Source organism: Aquarana catesbeiana, linkage group LG01 (genome assembly GCF_042186555.1).
Source record: "Aquarana catesbeiana isolate 2022-GZ linkage group LG01, ASM4218655v1, whole genome shotgun sequence".
NCBI lineage: Eukaryota > Metazoa > Chordata > Amphibia > Anura > Ranidae > Aquarana > Aquarana catesbeiana.
The window spans coordinates 57,769,787-57,791,289 of NC_133324.1; the positions used below are offsets into that span (position 1 = coordinate 57,769,787).

Below are 21,503 nucleotides of genomic sequence, written 5' to 3' on the forward strand. Positions count from 1 at the left end.
CCACTACTATTCCTTTATATTGGCTTTTTGTATTTACAAATACAGCAATGTAGAAATCAGATGAAAGGTATAGTGCTGGCAAACCCTTTTTTTTGACAGATAAAAAGTGCATTTTATATACAACTATATAGATCAGACCAAAATGAGAAACAAATGAGGAGGAAAGAGGGACAGAGGGGCTTTGTTCCAAATCAGGGACAGTCCCTCGAAATCAGGGACAGTTGGGAGCTATACAACTATATAGATCAGATTAAAATGAGGGACAAATAAGGAGGAAAGAGGGACAGAGGGACTTTGTTCCAAATTTAGGCACAGTTGGGAGCTATAGATTATGGTAAAGAGGGTGCATCTCCCTAATGGGGACACAGACAGCAATAAAAACTGACAGGGTTTCTAATCCATCTCCATGCTGTCCAAAACTTTAAAAAAAAAAGTTTTGCCTTTAGTTGTATTTGAATCACTCTCAGGCGGTTGGGGTAAACCTATCCAAACATCAGGTTTAGAAAGCTGCAATCTGTGTGGGCTTTTTTCGGGGGTTTTGGCAGCTCTCTGCGGGGGAAAGGTGACCAAGTAAAGGTAACCTGATGTCCGTAGCCTTCAATACTATTACTTGTATTCTCTATGACCAACACAGGCCTTCTTTTATTCAAAAATCTGTAAATGTTTTGGAAGGAACCGTACTACTGCTTAGATAGCAGTTGACGTGAGGGTTTTAGTATGAGGCTGGCTTATGCCCAAACTGCAGCAGCCTACAAATGCATGAACGTAAAAAACCTGTATGCATCAGCCCACCCCCCCCCCCCCCCACCCAGCACCCCCTAATACTTACCTGAGCCCCCTCTTGATCCAGAGATGTCCACGAGAGCCTTGCCTCTCCGGGGACTTGCACTCCTGATTGGCTTTTGGCAGCAGCGGGAGCCATAAGCTCCTGTTGCTGTCAATCACAGTCAGGAGCCAATCAGGAGATGGAGGGGGCGGGGTGAATAGACACGCAGAGCCGTGGCTTGGGAGCACACCTGCTTGTGTGCCCAGAAGGAATAGAATAAGTGATTTCAATTTCTCAAAGTCTCAAGGAGAGAAAAACACATCAAGGAGAATTCTCTGTAAATCGATTACTAGCTATCAAATTTGTAGAACCTTATAGTACAGAGGGACCACAAAATGCCAGTATGTATGTTGGACGGGCGCCCCACATGAGAGCACTGAAAGTCATTAACTTGTACACTACTTTAAGAGCCCTTTCACATTGGGCGGGGGCGGCGTCGGATATGTCGATATTCGGCGGTTTTACCCCCCCGCTAGCGGCCGAGAAAGGGTTAAAAACCACCGCAAAGCGCCTCTGCGGAGGCGCTTTGCCGGCGGTATAGCCGTGCTGTCCCATTGATTTCAATGGGCAGGAGCGGTATATATTCCGCTCCTTCACCGCTCCGAAGATGCTGCTAGCAGGACTTTTTTTTCCCGTCCTGCTAGCGCACTGCTCCAGTGTGAAAGCCCTCGGGGCTTTCACACTGGAGACAAAGCAGCAGCACTTTCGGGACGGTTTGCAGGCGCTATTATTAGCGCAATAGCGCCTGCAAACCGCCCCTGTGTGAAAGGGCCCTTAGTGGTGAAGAAAGAAGCACTGAATAAATACATGTTTGGACTTAATGGTTCATTCACTTAAAGTGTCAATAAACCCACATCATTAAAATCTATCAATAAATGGTGTATTACATGCTGTTCATACTCACTCAGTCACTATGAGATTAATTTTCTGTAATCTGCAAAAAACCTGGTTGATCCTGCTGTTCTCTATCTCCCCCTTCTGTCCATGTCCCCACTGCAGCTGGGGACTCAGCCGAGTGGTGGTGGCAACTCTGCACATGGTCAGTTTTCAGTGTATTTTCTGCCCTGAGCATTTCCTCCCTATCGCATCTGAGCAGCCCATGTGACTATAGAGTCACACGTGGGCGTATAGACAGTGGTAAACGACAGCCCACACCTTCCCCCTCATCTTCATGCCCACTAACCAGCCAAACACAATATGGGTGGGATATTACATCCTGACTGGAGGCTTCACCTCCCTCTTATTCTAAGACACTGGCTAGTGGGGCGTGACTCAGCCTGTGACCAGCAGAAATCCGCCCACACCATATTGTCAAAAAAAAATAAAGATTTGATTTCAAGTATATATTTGTATGACAATATAAAACAGTTTATTGATATTAATTATTTTTTTGTATCCCAAAGGCTGTTATTTTTAACCCCCTCACGCCCGTGCTATGGTTTAAAGATAGCTACAGTGTGGGCTTAGATTGCCAGAAGTGCGTCCGTGTATGTCCTCTCATGTGGGGTGCAGGCCGCACTCTGTGATCAAAGTCCTTGGGCTCATCAAAGAACGGAGTAAAGGGCCACTCACGGCCCTTTACCACGTGATCAGCTGTCAGCCAATGACAGCTGATCACATGAGGTAAACAAGCCAATAATCTTTTTTTTTTTTTTTTTTTCTCCCCCTCGCGCAGACAGTGTGAGGAGAAAAAAATATTGCCGGCTCTTGTAAGAGGGACTGCTAAGCAGTGCCCACCAGCGCCCGCTGACAGTGTGAGGAGAAAAAAATAAAGCCGATTGCCGGCTCTTGTAAGAGGGACTGCTAAACAGTGCCCACCAGTGCTTCTTACCAATGCCCACCAGTGCTGCCAATCAGTGCCACCTATCAGTGTCTATTAGTGCCTCATCAGTACTGCCTATCAGTGCCCACCAGTGCAGGCTCATCAGCGCCCATCAATGAAGGAGAAAAATTACCTGTTTGCAAAAGATTTTAATGAACTATGAAATCTGTTATATTTTTTTTTTTTTTTCCATTTTCAGTTTATTTTTTGTTAAACCAAAAAAAAAAAAAAACCCCAGTTGTGATTAAATACCACCAAAAGAAAGCTCTATTTGTGTGAATAAAATGATAAAAATTTCATATGCGTGCAGTGTAGCATGACCGCGCAATTGTCATTAAAAGTGTAACAACGCTGAAAGCTGAGAATTGGCCTGGGCAGGAAGGGAGTATAAGTGCCCAGTAAGCAAGTGGTTATTTTTGAACATGTGACCAGCAGCGGAGGACTAGAAGCTCCTAAGGCTTATGTTTCCCTGCAGACAGGCTGGGAGAGAGCTGGGTCATGTGACAGCTGTATATCGATTGGGGGGAAAAAAAGAACTTAGATTTTTTTTTTTTTTTAATTATTATTATTATTATTATTCTTAAAATAACTACAGTTCCATCATCCACATACAGAAATAGAAGGGACAATGTAAATAACTCAACACACAGCCATTAATGTCTAAACCGCTAGCAACAAAAGTGAGTACACCCCTAAGTGAAAATGTCCAAATTGGGCCCAAAGTGTCAATATTTTGAGTGGCCGCCATTATTTTTCCAGCACTGCCTTAACCCTCTTGGGCATGGAGTTCACCAGAGCTGCACGGGTTGTCACTTGAATCCTCTTCCCCTCCTCCATGATGACATCACAGAGCTGGTGGATGTTGGAGACCTTGCGCTCCTCCACCTTCCGTTTGAGGATACCCCACAGATGCTCGGTAGGGTTTAGGTCTGGAGACATGCTTGGCCAGTCCATCATCTTTACCCTCAGCTTCTTTAGCAAGGCAGTGGTCATCTTGGAGGTGTGTTTGGGGTCGTTATCATGTTGGAATACTGCCCTGGGGCCCAGTCTCCGAAGGGAGGGGATCATGCTCTGCTTCAGTATGTCACAGTACATGTTGACATTCATGGTTCCCTCAATGAACTGTAGCTCCCCAGTGCTGGCAGCACTCATTCAGCCCCAGATCATGACACTCCTACCACCATGCCTGACTGTAGACAAGACACATTTGTCTTTTTTACTCCTTACCTGGTTGCCGCAACACACGCTTGACACATCTGAAGTTCTGAACCAAATTAGTTTATCTTGGTCTCATCAGACATGGTTCCAGTAATCCATGTCCTTAGTCTGCTTGTCTTCAGCAAACTGTTTGCAGGCTTTCTTGTGCATCATCTTTAGAAGAGGCTTCCTTCTGGGACAACAGCCATGCAGACCAATTTGATGCAGTGTGCGGCGTATGGTCTGAGCACTGACAGGCTGACCCCCCACCCCCACCCCTTCAACCTCTGCAGCAATGCTGGCAGCACTCATACGTCTATTTCCCAAAGACAACCCTCTGGATATGACGCTGAACACGTCCACTCAACTTGTTTGGTCGACCATGGAGAGGCCTATTCTGAGTGGAACCTGTCCTGTTAAACCGCTGTATGGTCTTGGCCACTGTAGTGCAGCTCAGTTTCAGGGTGTTGGCAATCTTCTTATAGCCTAGGCCATCTTTATGTAGAGCAATAGTTCTTTATTTCAGATCTTCAGAGAGTTCTTTGCCATGAGGTGCCATATTGAACTTCCAGTGACCAGTATGAGAGAGTGAGAGCGATAACACCAAATTTAACACACCTGCTCCCCATTCACACCTGAGACCTTGTAACACTAACGAGTCACATGACACCGGGGAGAGAAAATGGCTAATTGGGTCCAATTTGGACATTTTCACTTAGGGGTGTACTCACTTTTGTTGGCAGCGGTTTAGACATTAATGGCTGTGTTGAGTTATTTGAGGGGACAGCAAATTTACACTGTTATACAAGCTGTACACTCACTACTTTACATTGTAGCAAAGTGTCATTTATTTAGTGTCGTCACATGAAAAGATATAATAAAATATTTACAAAAAATGTGAGGGGTGTACTCACTTTTGTGAGATACTGTATTTGTTTATGTTTTTTTTAAAGAGACAGATGCACAGAAGGGGCACTACTATAGACCTGTACCTTTTTTACTTTTTTTTTGATGTGTGATCGCTATACCAGTACGTGGTGGCTCTGTGGCTCAACTTTCCTTTTTCATTGTGCGGTGATGTATATCAATTTTTTTCTACATGTAAGAAACTGTTTAAACCGGGAATAGAGTTTTGTTTACTGAAAATTCTGACTATTGACACAGTGTAAAGACTTATCTCTATGTTTTATAGTAACAGGAGCTGTACACTTTAATATAGAGTGTGAACGGTAAATATGCACAGCCGTCTATAAAACTATTGTATAGTGTTCACTCCTGGGATTGCCCTGTACAGGTATGCAGAGCAAAAAGTCAATGTTCCAAGTGTCACCCAAACTTGTTACAAAGTGACATTTACAAGTATATTTTCTTCCTCTTCCAGACCTTTGTTTGCTGGTGGGTATTTTATTTGTATCAGTTTTTATACATGTCACCCGGCGTCCAACTCAATGGCATCCAAAGAGCATTGTTTTATGTACTGTTGTTTCAAATGTTTTATTAGATTTTTTTTTTTTTTTTTTTTTTTTTTTCCTTTTTGTTTAAAAAAGACCAATGAGGATCAGGGCTGCTGTAAGAAATCACAGAGCCCGTACAGACTACCCCCTCCAAAAATATCAAATGATCGAACAAGGCCCATTCAAATGAATAGCACTTCTCTGCAAGCTCCCCGAAACCACATGCAAATTAGTCTGGTGCCGGGTTAAAGAAGACTTTGAGAAACCAATATGCCGCCTCCCTGCCTGTCAAATGCTCTCTGAAGAAGAATTCAAATGCTGACTGCTCTTCAGAGAACATAGCACATTTGAACGAGTCCTTCATTTTATTTTTTTATCTTCTTATTTATTTTTTAACTCTTTTTTTTTTTTTTTCCTAGAATTTTGTTTTACTTTTTTAAATTTTTATTGCGCTTTTGGGGGGACCTCTTCTGAAACACCTAGGATCTAAACTCCTATTTGAGCCAGAGAAAGGGACAGAGGACATAGATTCATGAGCCCCTTTCCCCTTCCGCCTCAATTGCACTGCACAGATGAATAAATGGGAAGCACTTGGAGGCTTCCTGTTCATTCACAAACTCGGACATAGTAAACGCATTTTACTATGCTTCAGTTATGAATGAACACAGTGGGCTTGATTTACTAAAGGCAAATAGACTGTGCAGTTTGCAAGGTGTAGTTGCACTCTGCAAGGGCAGTTGATCCAGAGCTTGGTAAATGAGGCAAATCTTCACTTTGCAAAAAGAACACCCAATCACATGCAAAGAAAAAAAATGCTTTTTTGCTTGCACGTGATTGGATGATGGAAGTCAGCAAAGCTTCTGCTCATTTACTAAGCTCTGGAACAACTCCTTTTACAGAGTGCAACTGCACTTTGCAAAGTGCACAGTCTATTTGCCTTTAGTAAATCAACCCCCATGAGTGATCAGTACGGATCGCTCACTGTGTTCATTCAGTAAATGAAGGGGCCAGTAAATTTACATATTTACATACTCTCCATCCTAAAAAAAGAAAAATGTGTGACCTCCGCATCTGCCAGCAGCACTTCGGGGGGGGGGGGACACAGGAGGACTGGACAGTAGGTAGAAGGTGGCACAGATCTAAGAACCGATCCCCCTGCAGTGCAGCCAGGAGGAGAAAGAAGCATAGAAGCCGACAGTGCGGCAGTGGGATCCACAAGTGTCAGCAATAAGGCAGCACAGCCAGGCCTCCAGCTTGGCAGGTGAACGGGCCTCCGTTAGTAGCTTAAAAAGAAAAAAAAAAAAATTGCCAGGACCAGAGATCCCAGCAGGGAACTAGGTCCTTACTCCTGACTAGGCAGAAAAAAAAAAAAACTGAAGGCCTATAGCAGAGAGGGGATGCCCATGGGCGTAGTCAAGTCTTTTTTTCTGCCTAGTGTACTACCCCTGTAGGGGGCGATATAACCCCTATGGTTCTGAATAAGGAAGCGCTGTGTCTGTCAATGAACGAATGAGAAAATACAACACTAATTGTACTATAAAACAGCCAGGGTTCCATGGGACCTTGGGGTTTCTCCAGATGTTGCTAGGGGTTACTTGAGTAATGAGCCCTGGCAAAATGATGACACACCACACACACACACACACACACACACACACACACACACACACACACACACACACACACACACACACCACACAACCCATCATTACTAGGGGGGAAGTATCAATTGACCATGTTAGGGGCCGTTTCCAAACTGACCACTAATGTTGGAGTATACCACAAGTTTTATTGTATCTTTACTGTAATTTATAGTCCTTTCAAAATTATTACTACAATAATTTTGTTGTACAACAGCAGAGAAGTGTGTTAAAAATGATCTGCCCTGGGTGTTAAATACTTTAGGCACACCACATTCTTTAGTCTTTTATTTTAAACTTTCTACTACAACTTGCTGATCATGCTAATGCACTGTGAGTTGTAGTTTTAATCATTTTTAGCATGCGCTCTCCGACACTTGAAAATTATTTTTTAAAAGTTCATTCTAGGTAATATATATATATATATATATATATATATATATATATATATATATATATATATATATATATATATATATATATATATATATATATATATATATATATATATATATATATATATATATATATATATAATTTTTTTTTTTTTTTTTTTTTTTTCTTTATAAAATCTTTTAAGTTTTTCATTAGCATACAAAATTGCCCACACAGGGGCCAAACAGTGCCCGCGCAGGGACAGATCCTCTGATGCGGCAACGAACCACAACAGGGCACATCGTTCAACATAAACTACCTCTGATGCAGCAACAGACCACAACAGGGCAGACCGTACAACATAAACAACCTTACTTATCTATACCCCAATGTGGGGAGAGGTTTAGTTCAGGAGAATCTGTGCTCAATATTGCAATGACAGGATAATGTAACATGAGAGTAATTGGGTTAATATACTAACATACTATAACCATAGTGTTAATCTAGGAGTTGGTTACTGCATCAGTTGCCGTGATATTATCATCCAGCCAACAGGTCCATACCTTTTCAAACGTTTGTGGGCAACCCCTGCCCGAGTAGGTGGGCTTTATAAAGGGGTAAACTGGCGTTTACTAGGTTTTTCCAGAATCTGACAGATGGGGGGAGATGGTTGTTTCCAGTTCATCATGATGGCTTTACGTGCATAGTACAATAACAGGGATATGAGTATTTTCCTAGCTCTAGTTCCATCAGTCTCGGCAGACAATTGGGTAAAACATTTTAGAAAGTCTGCTCTAAATCAAGCGTTCTTAAACATTTTAATCCAAGGGCCCAAATAAGAAAGTTGTCACTGTACCGGGACCAAGGAAGAGAATTACAGTGCCTTGAAAAAGTATTTATACCCCTTGAAATTATGTTATAACCAAAAAAAAGGTAAATGTATTTTATCGGGATTTTATGTAATAGACCAACACAAAGTGGCACATAATTGTGAAGTGGAAGGAAAATGATAAATGGTGGTCCATTTATTTTTCTTGTTTATTTGTTGAAAAAAAAAAAAATGTGAAAAGTGTGGCGTGCATTTGTATTCAGCCCCCCAATACTTTGTAGAACCTCCTTTCACTGCAATTACAGCTGCAAGTCTTTTTGGGGATGTCTCTACCAGCTTTGCACATCTAGAGAGTGACATTTTTGCCCATTCTTCTTTGCAAAATAGCTCAAGCTCTGTCAGATTGGATGGAGATAGAGCAATTTTTAAGTCTTGCCACAGATTCTCAATTGGAATTAGGTCTGGACTTTGACTGGGCCATTCTAACACATGAATATGATTTGATCTAAACCATTCCATTGCAGCTCTGGCTGTATGTTTATTGTGGTTGTCCTGCTAGAAGATAAACCTCCGCCCCAGTCTCAAGTCTTTTTCAGACTTAAACAGATTTTTTCATAAGATTTCCCTGTATTTGACTCCATCCAGCTTCCCTGTCCCTGCTGAAGAAAAACATCCCCACAACAAGATGCTGTCACCACCATGTTTCACGTTGGGGATGGTGTGTTCAGGGTTATGTGTAGTGTTAGTTTTCCCCCACACTTAGTGTTTTGCTTTTAGGCAGGGGTGGCACATCCATTACGGGTGCCGCCACCCCCTATTCATGCATCCTGCCCCTTTCAGGACACCGGGTGCATGAATTACAGGGGCAGGGTTTTTTCTTTTTTTTTAAGCACCTGATTAGAGCCAGAGGCTCTAATAGGCTTCAAAATAGGGCGGGGCTCTGGACGCAGAGCATTGTGCTCGGAGCCCACCCAGGTGTGTTAGAATAGCGAATAAATATTCGCTATTCTAACACTGAATCACCTCTCCGCCAATCAGGAAGTGCGGGTGTGAGACGCATTTCCCGATTGGCCAAAGGGAGAAGTGTTCTGATTGCCCACCAGAGAGGAGGGAGGAGACCGAAGCCCCCGAGCAGGGGAAGGAGATGTTCGCTCGTGATGCCCGGGGAGAAGAGCCGGGGAACCCGTCCGTGGTTGAGGTAATTTCAACAACCGGACCAACCCGACCCGACAGGGGTATTGGGTGCACCGTTTGCCATGCCCCCCCCCCCTCCAAAAAAAAAAATACCTCCCAGCTGCCACTGCTTTTTAGGCCAAAAAGTTCAACTTTGGTCTCATCTGACCAGAGCACCTTCTTCCACATGCTGTGTCCCCCACATGGCTTTCAACAATAGCTTTCTTCTTGCCACTCTTCCATAAAGGCCAGATTTGTGGAGTGCATGACTAATAGTTGTCCTGTGGACAGATTCTCCCACCTGAGCTGTGGATCTCTGCAGCTCCTCCAGAGTTACCATGGACCTCTTGGCTGCTTCTCTGATTAATGTTCTCCTTGCCCGGCCTGTCAGTTTAGGTGGACGGCCATGTCTTGGTAGGTTTGCAGTTGTGCCATGCTCTTTCCATTTTCAGGTGATGGATTGAACAGTGCTCTGTGAGATGTTCAAAGCTTGGGAGATATATATATATATATATATATAAATAAATTTTATATATATATATATATATATATATATAATTACCTAACCCTGCTTTAAGATTCTTCACAACTTTATCCCTGACCTGTCTGGGGTGTTCCTTGGCCTTCATGATGCTGTTTGTTCACTAAGGTTCTCTAACAAACCTCTGAGGGCTTCACGGAACAGCTGTATTTATACAAAGATTAAATTGCACACAGGTGGACTCTATTTACTAATTGGGTGACTTCTGAAGGCAGTTAGTTCCACTAGATTTTAGTTAGGGGTATCAGAGTAAAGGGGGCTGAATACAAATGCCCCCCACACTTTTCACATATTTGTAAAAAATGTTGAAAACCATTTATCATTTTCCTTCCATTTCACAATTATGTGCCACTTTGTGTTGGTCTATCACATAAAATCCCAATTAAATACAATTACGTTTTTGATTGTAACATGACAAAATGTGGAATATTTCAAAGGGTATGAATTCCTTTTTCAAGGCACTGTATTACCAAAATGTCAGCAAAACCATACAAAGACAAAATAACAGTGGTCATTTAGCACACTGTAGAGATTCAATCAAATAGTAAATACATGAAAGTTGCAAGGCATCCCCAGCACACCAATATAGCTAATTGGATTTTTTCATTGTCACTCTACCATAATGTAATGATTCAGGACCACATGGTACCCCATTCATCAAAGGGACATTGCCTTGGTGAAGGGGTTCCATATGTGTCAAATCCATACTGGAGGAGCAAAAGGAAGATCTTTTCCTACAATTTATTTTTACATGAGTAAAAACACACCCTGCCAGACAATATTATATTTATTTTATGGGGTGTCCAGCATATAGGGTGCCAGTTTGGCATATTGAAGTTAAAGTTCTAAATGATTTTCGGCTTTTCCAGCAATTGTGCTCCCAATGCACGATCTTAAGGGTAGGCCAATTATTACTGAAAATGCATTCCAATTGTTTATATTGCAAATCTGTTGCAAATACCCAGTATATCTTTGCGTATCTAGATTACATACGTTTTTTAATTTCTTATTAGACCACCTCTACCCAAATTAGCAATCCAAGCCCCTCCATTGCTTAACTGACAAGTCAATAAAACTCAATCAGTACTGAAAGTGGAAAAAAAAATGTATTAACCTTTTTTCACTTTCTTCCGATCCGCTCCAGGACAGACCTCACAACCATATTAGATAACAGATGTTTTAACTTTATTTAACAGATTGGGCATGGATCAAAATCAAGCAACCGAGACCTTTAAATGATAAGGGAAATAATTTCTTTGGTAAAGAAATTTAAAAAAACGAACTATTTTTGTGTATATGTGTGTGTGTGTGTGTGTGTGTGTGTGTGTGTGTGTGTGTGTGTGTGTGTGTGTATATATATATATATATATATATATATATATATATATATATATATATATATATATATATATATATATATATGTATATGTGTATATATATATATATATATATTGTTTTTACTTTGAGCTAACAAGTATCACTATGATGTTTCCAAATTTAGTTTGTATTTTTAATATGCTTGGGTTGAGAAAATTAACTAATTCTTTAAGGGCGTTTATAGCTAGGGGAAAAAAAAAATCTGTAGTGCCCCCCTTAATTTGGTGCTCTATACACATGCTTCTTTTGCTTAATAGTTAATCCAGATCTGGCAACAACTTTTAGGCCTCTTTCACACGGACTGTCCGTTCAGGTCCGCCTATCAGTTTTTTAGGCGGACTTGAATGGACCCTCCATGGATGTCAGCGGTGACATGTCCGCTGACATCCGACCCGCTCCGATCCGAAAAAGTGTAACGGAGGAAAACCCTACTTTTCCATCCGTGATCGGATCGGGTGACGACGGACTCTACGGTCCGTCATCATCCGATCCCCCATAGGGGAGAGCGGCGCTCTGACAGGTCCGTCGCTGCACAGTGTGCAGCGATGGACCTGTCCTCTTCCTGCTCAGCGGGGATCTACGGAGCGATCCCTGATGAGCAAGCGGGTGTTCACGGGGCGGATCATCACTGATCCGCCCCATGTGAAAGAGCCCTTATGGAGAATATAGGAGCTTTAATCTGGCTTCTTAAAAAAAGGTGTGGGTCATTATTTTGCCAAATGTACATAAATTGGTAAATTTATGTACATTTGGCAATTTTTTTCACTCTTGGTTTCTCCTTGTTTCTTTTGTTCTATCCTATAGTAAAATTATACCTCACGTATTTGCTTTGTACTGTGTTTATGCAAAATATGCCTTGTTCATTCAGCCATTTATGCAACCTTTGGTATGCCGTTGTTTGTTAATGTACGAGTATGCCTTTCTTTTAAGTAAAAAATTTATTGACACTATCTAAAAATCTATTGACACTAAAAATGGGAGCAAGCCCTTCTTTGTTTTTCAATATTATAAACAGTGGTAGCCTACTATTCATCTTTCAAAAACTAGAAGAAAATTTCTTTCAAAATCCGTCCAAATTTTTTTGACGACACGTTGCATGAAAAGGGGTGTGATGTGGTGTTAAAGTATGTCTTACAGTAACTAAACCTTATAGGACCAGTCTGACTTTTAATTAGCACATTCATGGCTGAACACCAATTACAATGGCCCAGTGTTGGTATATAGAAGCCGAGCCTCTATCCATCCAGATACAGGAGGGTAGAGAGGATGATGAATGGCAGTTATTGGAGCCCTTCACGATCAATAGCAGTAGTTACATGCACATATCCAGGGCCTTATTTAGATAATGTTGTATGTCTTGTTTGTTCAAATGTGTGTTTTTTTTGTTTTTTTTGTTTTTTTTTCTTTGTAATATGTAATAGCATGCTTACACAAGCTACTATACAGTTGTGCTCATAAGTTTACATACCCTGGCAGAATTTATGATTTCTTGGCTATTTTTCAGAGAATATGAATAACACAAACTTTTCTTTCACTCATGGTTAGCGCCGGTTCACATTAGAAGCGGCACGACTTGCAGGTCGCCTCACCGAGGCGACCTGCACACGACTGCCGCGGCGACTTGCAAGACGACTTCTGTATAGAAGTCTATGCAAGTCGCCCCCAAAGTAGTACAGGAACCTTTCTTCTAAGTCGGAGCGACTTGTTGCCTGACAAGTCGCCCCCGTGTGAACCGGCCCTAAGTGCTTGGCTGAAGCGATTTATTATCAATCAACTGTTTATTCTTTTTAAATCATAATAGCAACAAACGACCCAAATGACTCAACTCATGAGCACAACTGTACCTAAATAAGTAAGAATTTTGAAATCTTTCATAAGTAAGCTAATTGAAAACTCAATATTTAAACCTCTGGCCAACACCAATCATAACTGGTTCTCTTTTACAGGGCATGTGGTAGGTCTAATGGCAATGTATTGTTGCACCTAAACAAATTTAGAGACTCTATTTTCTGTTAATTTGTAGTGTTACGCTAAAGTAGAAATCATGGAGTGCCAAATTCCTATTAACATGGCGGAGAAGGAAGGGAAGAAGCCGGCAGAGAGTCCCAATCACTGTTCCAGCAGCCTTGGTTTGTTTTGCACCGCCATCCATTACATTTCAGGGGAAATGAAAGAATTTGGAAACTGGCTGAAAGGTAAAATATGATATTTAATATTAACAATAGAAATAATAAGAGTATGGATTACTACAGAATTATGGGCTTCATGAAAGCAAACATGGGCTTTGCCCATTCAGACCAAATTTGTCTGTATTCCATTCATCTTTACTGACTCTACATTGAGCTGCACTGTGCATGACAGTCAGGTTACGATGATTCCATCGACCATATTGGAGCTTTATGGAAACCGCAGTGGCTGGCAAGTGAACAGTTAAAGTGCATCTAAACTCAAACAAAAATTATAATCTACTGAAGCTTAGCAACCCTAAAGCCTCGTACACACTGTACGAAAATCAGAAGGGGATTGTCGTTTGACAGGCTGTTGTCCGAAGTTCTTAACATTAGTATGCTCCTTTCAACAATTGTTTTCCAATTTTCAGCCAACAAATGTTGGATGACATCCTAGTAAATTTTTGGCAAACGACGGCTCCAAGTCTGCTTTTTCTGATGGTCAGTACACAAATTCGTCTCACAAAAGTCGAAAGTACAAACATGCATGATCGGATCCAAGGAACAAGCCGGAAGCGGTTGGTCTTGTAAACTGGCGTTCATAATGGAGAATTAAGATTTGTGACGTGGCAAATTATGAAATGTCAAAATGCAGCGCACAATTCTCTTCTTCTTTAATGGGATAATAATGAAGTTGCTTTGCTGGTGATACTGATGGAGTTCTGCCAAATGTATTTTAAAAGGCTTTTTTTTTTCTAATGATATCAAGAATATTATTATGTTTGTTGTTGTTTTTTTTTTTTTTTTGGGTAGGTTACCACAACACCATTTTTAAGTTTTTAAGATCAAAATAACAACTATGTTGGTGTCCCTTAATTTTACATTGCATTTTTTAAAATGTAACTGCCTACCCTCAAACTGTCATTTGACGTAAAACACACAGCCAAGTATTATTCTACACATTGTTATTTTTTTTTCTGCAGAATAAAAAAAAACAAATTTATTTAGATATGCTATCTGCCATCCAAATACAAAAAAAGTGCATTCCATTCATACAAAAATATAGAAAATATAACAAATAAAAACATTATTCCAAAAACCACCAGCATGCTGCTGTGGTGGGTGGGTTGGCTGTGGAGGTGGTGCCACAAAATCTGAAATGTGGGTGTTTTCAGAAATGTCGCCCCTCACGCCCTTGTTGAGTATGAGTTCCTCACACCTTTGTTTACTGGCCATCTGCCTAATTTATTGGCCGTCACAAACCCAAATGCTTCAGCCTCTTCTGGGTCAGTACGGAGCACAGTAGTGGCCTGGCTGAGAAAGGAAGCTATGGCCTCCTCCAGATTCACCCATTGTTAATCAGCAGAGACAGTCTAACCTTTCTCTGCCAACAGTCTCATGTATGGTCACCTTTTGTAAGGGAATGAAACCAATTTAAAACAATGGCTGCTATTTAGTAAACCTAATTGCTAAACTCTCATATAACCTTTAACATGTCAATGTCATTTACTTTTAAATCTTTGAAAAACTGCAGCCTAAATTAAAATAATACCTGGTAATACTGACATGAAGGTCCTTGTTCAGGGTCTTTCTGTTTATAGAGTGACAACACTTTGTCCCTGTTTCCCAATTGCTTTTCATGTGTTGTCATTCTGTCACCTATGCTTCCTGTACAGATTCTAATGCCCCATACACACAATCAGAAATTCCCCCAGCAAAAGTCCGATGTGAGCTTTTGGTCGGAAATTCCGACCATGTGTATCCTCCATTGGACTTTTGCTGGGAAATTTCCGATCGTGTGTATGGGGCATTAGAATCTGTAGATTGAGAGCAGGTTCTCTATTTTTCAGTTGGAAAAAGTTCTGATTGGAAATTCCGATTTGTCTGTACAAATTCCTACGCATGCTTGGAAACCATTCGATGCATACTGGGAAACCTTGAACTTCATTTTCTTGGCTCGTCATAGTGTCGTACGTCACCGCGTTCTTGTCGGTCGAAAGTTCAGAGAACTTTTGTGTGACCGTGTGTATGCAAGCCAAACTTGAGCGGAATTCCGTCGGAAAATCCGCTCGTGTGTACGGGGCAAAAAAGATGGAGCCAACAGTCATTGGGTTGGTGTGGTCTTATGCTGTCCTAATCAGGAAACCTGCCCTGACCATTGACATTGAGGTGTCAATCGAACTTATGCATGTTCTATAAACAAATAGTTTCTTGGTGGGACTTTTGAGGCACTGGTTGAGACAATAATTAAAATCATTATTTTATTTTTTACAAAACCATTAAAATGGGATTAAATTCTCATGAAACACAATTAAAAATGCATTCTGTTCCCTCAGTGTATGTATGTGTATGTATGTGTGTGTATATATATATATATATATATATATATATATATATATAATCTATATCCACATTAGTCCAAAATATAATGTAAGTGTTACTCAACGCGTTTACTGGAATATATCCACTTCATTGGGAGCTACAATTAAATACAGACTACTAAATCTGAATGAGACTCAAGTAGTTTTTTTAGAAACAGTACAACCACAATGTGTCATATGGTAAGTACCTGATATGTCAAAAGGGGGTGCGTGTATAGATGGAACCACATCTGAGACCCAAAAGGGGGGGGAAAGGGTGGACCCAGGTATGTCTGCTACTTACCATATGACACATTGGGGCATATATATATATTCTATTTCATTGTTGTATGGTATGGTTTCTAAAAAAAAAAAACCTCTAAAACATCTAATGTCTCATTCAGATCCAGTAGTCTGTATTCAATTGTATCTCCTGATGAAGTGTATAGATTCCAGGAAACACGTTCAGCAACACTTACATTATATATTGGACTGTAATGTGTAAGGAAATTTCTCTTTTGAAACATTATTGTATATTTGCAGTGATGGAACAGACTGCATTTTAATTGTGCAGGGTAAGTCCCCATCTTTGATCGTGCATTTTAATTGTGTTTGATGATAATCATGTATTTTAATAGTTTTTGTAAAAAGATAAAATAATGGTTTTAATTATTGTCTCAAGCTGTGCCTCAAAAAAGCCCTGATTCAGGCCTGATGGCCAAAACGCATTGGATTTTTGACTGTTCTTCACATGCTATAATAAAATGATGTTTTAGCTGACTTCCATGGCACCAGACTTTCTCCTTTTTTTTTTTTTTTTTTTTTTTTTTTTTTTGCATGGATTACATGGAGGTGTGCCTCAAAAAACTGCAATTTGTATGAACATATGCACGTAGATTGGAAGTGGCTAGAAAGTCATTCAGTGCGCTTTACATCTACTCTTCTGGTCCTCAGTTTGAATCCCAGTCAGGACACTGTCAGCATGGAGTTTGCATGTTCTCCCTGTCGTTGCCATTGGTTTCCTTGGGGTGCTCTGACTTCCTCCTACACTCCAAAGATATGCTGGTAGGTTAATTGGCTCCTGTCTAAATTGGCCCTAGTATGTGTATGTATGCACATGAAATAGGGACCTTAGAGTGTAAGCTCCATGAGCGCAGGGACTGAATAAATTGTTTACGCTATATAAATATCTATAATAAATAAATAATATTGTATTCTGTTTTTAGATAAACCCATCATCTTCCAGTTCATTGATTGGGTCCTGCGTGGAGCATCTCAGGTCATGTTTGTCAGCAATCCTCTGAGTGGACTCATAATTATCGCTGCACTCTTCCTCCAAAACCAATGGTGGGCGATCGCAGGATGCCTGGGAACCTCCGTGTCCACGCTCACCGCCCTCCTTCTCAGTCAGGACAGGTAGTCTGCAAATTTTCTTTATCATCACAATAAACATAAAAGATTCTAAGAAAAAACAGAAATAAAAAATTTAAAAAAATAACTTGCACTGAGGGAAACTTGTAGGTGACCTTGAGATTTTCCAAAAAGCTAGTTGCCTATGATTCTGGCTTCAATAGGATTGCCTTGGGTTAGCAATGGATCAGCATGATGATTAAGACTCTACCCCAGGGGTCAGCAACCTTTTTCCACTTAAGGGCCGAATTCAATGTATGTGAATGCAAGGAGGGCCGCATTCACCTGCTAATAAATGAAGATAGGGCGGTAAAGAGGGGAGGTACAGAGGGGGGTGTGGACAGGGGGGGGTACAGAGGTGGGTGGTTGTGGATTGGGGGGTACAGAGGTGGTTGTGGATTGGGGGGTACAGAGGTGGTTGTGGATTGGGGGGTGCAGAGGTGGCTGTGGAGAGGGGGGGTACAGAGGTGGCTGTGGAGAGGGGGGGTACAGAGGTGGCTGTGGAGAGGGGGGGTACAGAGGTGGCTGTGGACTGTATTCCTATTATTCACTCTGTTTAAAAATGTAATCTGCAAAGGTGTCTGTGTTATATAATAAAAATGCAGCTATATACCTCATTGAGCAGTGCTCACGTGACCGGCCGCCTCTATCTTTTCCTCGTCTGACAATTGCAGTGGGCAGGGCTGAGAATTACATCAGTCAGGAGGGGCGGAGAGGAGGAGGGGAGGCGGCGAGTTACCTGAGTCCCGAGCGGCGTTCTTTATGAGGTATATAGCTGCATTTTTATTATATAACACAGACACTTTTGCAGATGTCATTTTTAAACACACAACCACTTGTCCGCGGGCTGGGTGTCCATTAATTAATCACAGGCACTGATGGGCCGGAGATTTAGGTGACGGTGGGCCGGGTGCGGCCCGCAGACCACTGGTTGCCGACCCTTGCTCTACTCAATACATAAGCATGATGACCAGAAAACTATGTTTCTTTCTCGAACATCACGGGACACAGAGCCACAGTAATTACTGATGGGTTATATAGGTATCACTGGTGATTGGACACTGGCACACCCTATCAGGAAGTTCAACCCCTTATATAATCCCTCCCCCTTGCAGGGATACCTCAGTTTTTTCGCCAGTGTCTTAGGTGATGGACGTGTAAAGATGTCCTGTGCTGAGCTCCAAAGGGAATATCCTAAGATCCTATACTGGGGCAAGCCAGGTGAACCGGATCCATTCAAAGTGTCTTTTCATGGCCGAATTGAATGGTACCCGGGCCTCGTGTCCGAAGAAACGAGGTTTTACCCGTAATGCTTCTCTTTTTAGAGAGCTGGACCCCGCAGATCAGAAAATGGCTTTAAACTTCCTAATTTCTGGCGAGGTGCTTTACGGTCCCAGAACTGTTGGATCCCCCTACTGATGGGGGCCCCAGTCTCTGACGGTTTTTTCAAATGGAGCCCACCGTGAGAGGTGAAGATTGGGTCTGTGTAAACAGCACCCTGCGGCTGGATAAGGTAAGAGGAGATTCCACAGAATTTTTGAGTTCTAGTGGCTTTTCTCCTTTAAGGTAAATGCATGCTATGCCTATTGTGACCACCGGGGGCTGCCAAGAGCACAAACCTACACATGCTGAATGTCTGTCTCAGGTGTTGTAATCGCTGTGTATGTCCCAGCGTATCAAGCAGGCTGCAAGCAGGTAAGGTGGATGGGGGGATTTCTCATGTTTGAATGTTCCCCCCCAGGCTAGAGAGGGGCCACAGGGGTCTAGAAAGTGGTTATACCACCCGGGCTCTGTGGCCTAATGGCCACCATCTCTGAAGATAGCCGTTCAGGCAAATCTTGTTACCAGTCTCCCTCCTTCCCCCCCCCCCCATCCCCAGCCTTTTCTCCAGAGCATGACAGGAGAGTCGGCAGTGTGGGAAGCGCTCGTTTTTTTCAAAACTCGAGGGGGGGGGGCGGTAGAGGAGGGGGCGGGATGTCAGCACAGAGTGTTTAGACTCCCACTCAGGCCAGCTGCAGGCTATTAAAGGCACTCTGTACAGGTGCACTCAGCCTTCTGAGAGACACAGAGCTGACGGTCGCATGTAAGGTGGGACACAGGCATTCTCCTAGGCAGCATTTACTGAAGTAACACCAGACTGAGCATTGGGTAGCAAGGCTTTTAGCCAGACTACATCGCTCAGCGGACAGTGTTCATTTGTATACCTCACACCTTGTTGCTTTGCACTATGGGTAGAAGAGGTTCAAGCACCCCAGGAACCAGAGACACTAGGGGATCTCGTTCAGGTTCTGAGGGCCCCCTGTCGGCAGCATCCTTCCCCCCTAAAGATGGGCCAGGGACGGCTAGCCAGGGAGAGCCATTGGGGTCAGGGGCTACACCTGCTTCTGGCACTTCAGCCCCTGTATATATTACACAAGAGGTTTTTTCCTCAACCATTAATGGTCTAGAGGAAAGATTAATGGCCGTGATTACGTCTTCACTCAGTGGAAGAAAACGCACTAGGCTTTCCTCTGTTCCCCAAGACCCTCAGACAGAGGAGCTCTGGGATAAAGGAGATGAATCCCTTTCAGAGGATCGGGATGGGATGGATGATTCCTCTTCGGAGGATTCAGGTGGAGAGGGACCCTCTGCGACTTCCCAAGAGGAGAAAGTCTTAGTGCAGATCCTCACTGGATTGGTCCGCTCCACATTTAAGTTGCCCATACCTGAAACTGCTAAAGAATCCTCTTCTGCTTTGGGGTCACTGAAACCTTTCCAAGCAGCACATGCTTTTCCTGTTCATACTTTACTTGAAAAGCTTATTTATTCTGAGTGGGATCACCCAGACAAACGTTTTTTTCCGCCGAGAAAGTTTTCAACACTTTATCCGATGGAAGAAAAGTTTATTAAAATGTGGGGAATTCCGGCTATTGATGCCGCCATTTCCTCAATATATAATAGCCTGACTTGTCCTGTAGACAATGTTCAGATGCTCAGGGATCCTGTAGATAAAAGGATGGAATCCCTATTGAAGGATGTTTTCTCCTTAGCAGGATCAGTGGCCCAACCTGCAGTAGCAGCGATTGGAGTCTGTCAATACTTAAGAGACCATGTTAAGCAGGTCATCAAAGTATTACCTGAACAGCAGGCCCAGGGGTTTGCTAACCTTCCAGCGGCCTTATGCTTTGTGGTTGACGCCATTAGAGATTCTATCGTGCAAACCTCCCGTCTTTCACTGGGGTTGGTGCATATACGTAGAATCCTATGGTTGAAAAATTGGTCAGCCGAAGCACCATGTAAGAAGCTACTGGCTGGGTTTCCATTTCGTGGTGCAAGGTTGTTTGGAGAGGACTTGGATAACTATATCAAGAGAATCTCTTGTGGGAAAAGCACTCTCTTACCTGTCAAGAAGAAGAGTAAGCGTCCCTCTTTCAAACGGACTCTTTCCCCAGCGCCGGGGGCTTCAGCCTCCAGGCAGTCTCGACGGCCGCCTCCATCGGGGTCCAGAGACAAGAGTCAACCCCAGGGACAAAAAAAGTCCTGGGGAAAGAAGCCTACTAGGCAAAACACTAAGACCTCTGCATGAGGGGGCGCCCCTGCTCACTCGAGTGGGGGGAAGACTGCGACAATTCTCAGAGCTCTGGCAGGAGGACTTCCAGGACAGATGGGTAGTCTCCACGGTAACCTTAGGGTACAAGCTGGAGTTTCAGGAATTCCCTTCTCCTCGGTTCCTCAGATCAAATGTTCCCAGAGACCCAGAGAAGAAGCAGTCGCTCCTTCTAGCGTTAGAGTGACTTTTGTCACAGGAGGTCATTATGATAGTTCCCGCAAAGGACCAGGGATTGGGCTTCTATTCCAACCTTTTTACGGTCCAAAAGCCAAATGGGGATGTCAGGCCCATTTTGGACTTAAGGGATCTGAACCGATTCCTAAGGATTCAATCCTTCCGCATGGAATCAATTCGAACAGTAGTTCCCACCCTGCAGGGAGGAGAATTTCTGGCATCAATAGACATCAGAGATGCATATCTGCATGTGCCCATTTTTCCTGCTCATCAGAAGTTTCTGCGCTTCGAGGTAGGAGGGCGCCATTTCCAGTTTATGGCTCTGCCCTTTGGGATAGCCACTGCACCTCGAGTGTTCACAAAGATCTTGGCTCCTCCTCTGGCCAGATTAAGGGCTCAAGGTATAGCTGTCATAGCATACCTAGACGACCTGCTCTTGATAGACCGGTCGGTAGCCTCTTTGAATGGAAACTTGAGGACCACGGTCAGGTATCTAGAACACCTGGGTTGGATCCTCAACTTAGAAAAGTCTTTCCTAAAACCAGTAAGAAGACTGGAATATTTAGGT

The 21,503-nt window shown here is 42.6% G+C and overlaps 1 protein-coding gene across 4 annotated transcripts in view; it reads left to right on the forward strand.

Moving 5' to 3' along the window:
• The window catches only part of LOC141131475 (urea transporter 2-like), a 101,633-nt gene that overhangs the window by 58,664 nt on the left and 21,466 nt on the right, over positions 1–21,503 (forward strand). For all 4 annotated transcript variants that reach the window (XM_073618796.1, XM_073618805.1, XM_073618813.1 and 1 more), the window contains exons 2-3: positions 13,258–13,429; positions 16,989–17,178. In XM_073618796.1, the coding sequence (XP_073474897.1) occupies positions 13,258–13,429; positions 16,989–17,178 (362 nt within the window). The remainder of the gene's footprint in view (positions 1–13,257; positions 13,430–16,988; positions 17,179–21,503) is intronic.